Source organism: Gavialis gangeticus, unplaced genomic scaffold, assembly GCF_001723915.1.
Source record: "Gavialis gangeticus isolate Ggan-Ray unplaced genomic scaffold, GavGan_comp1, whole genome shotgun sequence".
Taxonomy (NCBI): Eukaryota; Metazoa; Chordata; order Crocodylia; family Gavialidae; genus Gavialis; species Gavialis gangeticus.
This window is the reverse complement of record NW_017729008.1, coordinates 42,190,697-42,193,365: the sequence shown is the minus strand read 5'-3', so window position 1 is coordinate 42,193,365 and position 2,669 is coordinate 42,190,697. Positions and strand designations below refer to the sequence as shown.

At 50.9% G+C, this 2,669-nt stretch overlaps 2 protein-coding genes across 3 annotated transcripts in view; both read right to left on the bottom strand.

Moving 5' to 3' along the window:
• The window catches only part of COPG2 (coatomer protein complex subunit gamma 2), a 770,521-nt gene that overhangs the window by 345,642 nt on the left and 422,210 nt on the right, over positions 1 to 2,669 (bottom strand). The window lies entirely within an intron of this gene.
• FAM208B (family with sequence similarity 208 member B) overlaps positions 1 to 2,669 on the bottom strand; it is a 60,588-nt gene that overhangs the window by 7,512 nt on the left and 50,407 nt on the right. For both annotated transcript variants that reach the window (XM_019509637.1, XM_019509636.1), the window contains 2 exons: positions 1,682 to 1,835; positions 878 to 983 (listed from right to left, as the gene is read on the bottom strand). In XM_019509637.1, coding sequence (XP_019365182.1) covers positions 878 to 983; positions 1,682 to 1,835 — 260 coding nt within the window. The remainder of the gene's footprint in view (positions 1 to 877; positions 984 to 1,681; positions 1,836 to 2,669) is intronic.

The following is a 2,669-nucleotide window of genomic DNA, read 5'->3' as shown; positions in this document are numbered from 1 at the left end:
AACTACTTCACAGTTAGGGCGGCTAGGAGCTGGAACCAACTTCCAAGGGAAGTGGTGCTGGCCCCTACCCTGGGGGTCTTTAAGAAGAGGCTGGATGCCTACCTGGCTGGACTCATTTGAGTCCTGTTTCTTGTTTTGGGGTTTTGTTGTTCTCCCGCCCTGGTGGGGGGTCGGGCTAGAAGATCTACTAGGTCCCTTCCGACCCTAAATCTATGAAACTATTCTCAGGGAAAAAAAACCTGAGTGAACAAAAAGTAATGTGAACAGACCTTGTGGCCTTCATGACGGTCTCCACTACATAGCAATCCCTACCTGTCCATACCAGACCAAACTGAAGACCCTGTTGGATTGCTTAGGCAATGGATAGAAGACAAGCAGAAGGGCTGGAGCTTAAATCACAGAAAAAAGGGGCTGGGACAGACCTCAAGAGATCATCTCATCAACCTCCTGCTCATGCTGGACTCCCCCTGGCTAAAGTATTCACCCCCTGGCTAAAGCATTCATTTAACTTGCACTTCACAACATCCTGTGATGGAGATTTCCCATCCTTTCTAGTTAATCGGTCCCCGTGCTTAGCTATCCTCTCAGAATATTCTTCCTAATAACCAACCTCAGCCCCTTTTGTTGCCATTCAAGCCCTTTGCTTCTTTCTTATCCCTGAGGCACGGAGATGAGTCAAATGCCCGTTTTTTTGGAAAAACCCTTTCCATATTGGAAGGCTGCTTTCCATCCCCCCAACCCCCTGTTAGTCTTCTCTCCTCCAGACTAATAAACCCCACTTCTTCCAACCTTTCCTTGCACGTCATGGTTTCCAGGCCTCTAGCCTGGGCTTCCCATGAATCTGACTGGGAAACCGGGGGGTCTGTGATGTGATTACCTTACATCTTCTTTTAGCTTTTTACTTTCTTTGTAGTGAAGCAGCCATCGCCACCGCCCAGTACCATTCAGCTTCTCCAGCGCTTTAACCATTTCTTTCAGCTGACCTGTGGAAAGAGCATCCACCGCGTTCAGGCAAGAACAAACCTCCCAATGTGGAGTCTGAGAATCAGGGGCTACTTCTGGGCATGTCCACAGAGCTTGAGGACAGTGTTGGGGGCTGCTGTACCGGGATGTTTCACACCAGTTCTGTATGTCTGGCTTTCCAAGCCGGGACCAGCATAGAAAGGCACTGTACGTGCATCAGCCAGCTCATCTGAGAGGCAGAGTTTATTGGCACATGCCCCATGCCACCCAAAGCTGGCTATGCTACTATTCAGAGGAAGTTGCGTTAGTCGCACATCTCAGTATGGCACCTGCTAGCCCTGCACTGGGGCAGTATAGACTTGCCCTATGAAATGGGAAGATACGCCAGTCCGCGCTACATATGAGATATAAGCGATCCTCATTTTAACGAGCCACCCAGAGGCCTAAAACATAGCAGATTTTCTGCCCCCCTATTTTCAGCGGTGGTTCAAGAGGTTAAAAATATCGGTAGTATTTTCCTAGGCTGCTAGTTGAATCCAGCTTGGGTTGAGTTTGCCCAAGTGAAAGCCCTCTAGAGCCATAGGCATGTCCCCATATTTTTGCCGTCTTCTGTATTCAGTTGAAGCCATCGTTTCCACAGCTGCTCTCCAAGCTACCCTCCTGGAACGAATGAGCCGTGTAAGAAAGGAGGAGCAGGGGGTGGAAACGTGGAACTCACCTAAAGTGACCGTTTCTAATACTTCCTCGTCTGAGACCACGAAGCCGCCCATGTGGAAGAGGTCCTGGTAGGTGTGGTCAGTTACGTCCTCTGGGCCATCCACTCCCGCAAAGGTCACGTTTGGGCAGTGCTTTAGCCGCAGCAAGGAAGGGATCTGTGAGAAGCAAACACATCCTTCATGCCCTACACACGCTTCCTAGCAAGTGAGAGTTCACACCCACTGCTAGAAGACTCGTTCCTTCCTCTTTCAGGAGACGCTACGTCTTGGGGTCTCAACCACTGTCCCTTGCTTTAGTCCCTTACCCTCAGGTCTCCACAGGCCAGTCCCCTCTAGCTCTAGATGATTAAGTGACCCCTAAAGAGCCTCTTACTGTGCAGAAGATGAGGCATCTGGAGGGACCCACTGCCCTGAGCACGGCACTGAGGAGTGAGGGTCCTGAGGAAGGGACTTGTGGATGCCACCAAGCTGAGTGGGAGATGCTGAAGGGAGGGGGACCCCAAAAGCAGTTAGATGCTTACATCCAGACTGCATCAACTTGCTAGCCCCACTCAGGGCTCTGAGCCGTGACCTCTCTCCTGGACACAGCAGGGTTACAGTGATGTTGCAGCTGTGACGGTCCAGGAATTATGGGAGAGATAAGGATTGCACTTGGCTGGGACCAGGGAGACTGTGTTCAAAGTCATAGAATCAGAAGTCGGGTCGGATGGGATCTTGTAGATCTTCAGGTATGACCCCAGGCCTGGGCAGGAGAAAAACTGGGCTCAAATGATCCCAGCCAGGTAGGCATCAAGCCTCCTCTTAAAGACCCCCAGGGTAGGAGCCAGCACCACTTCTCTTGGAAGTTGGTTCCAGATCCTAGCTGCCCTGACTGTGAAGTAGTTCTTACGGATGCGTAATCTGAACCTCCTCTCCAACAACTTGTGGCCTTTATTCCTTGTTATGCCAGGGGGCACTAGGGGAAACAAGGTTTCTCCCAAACCCTTCTGG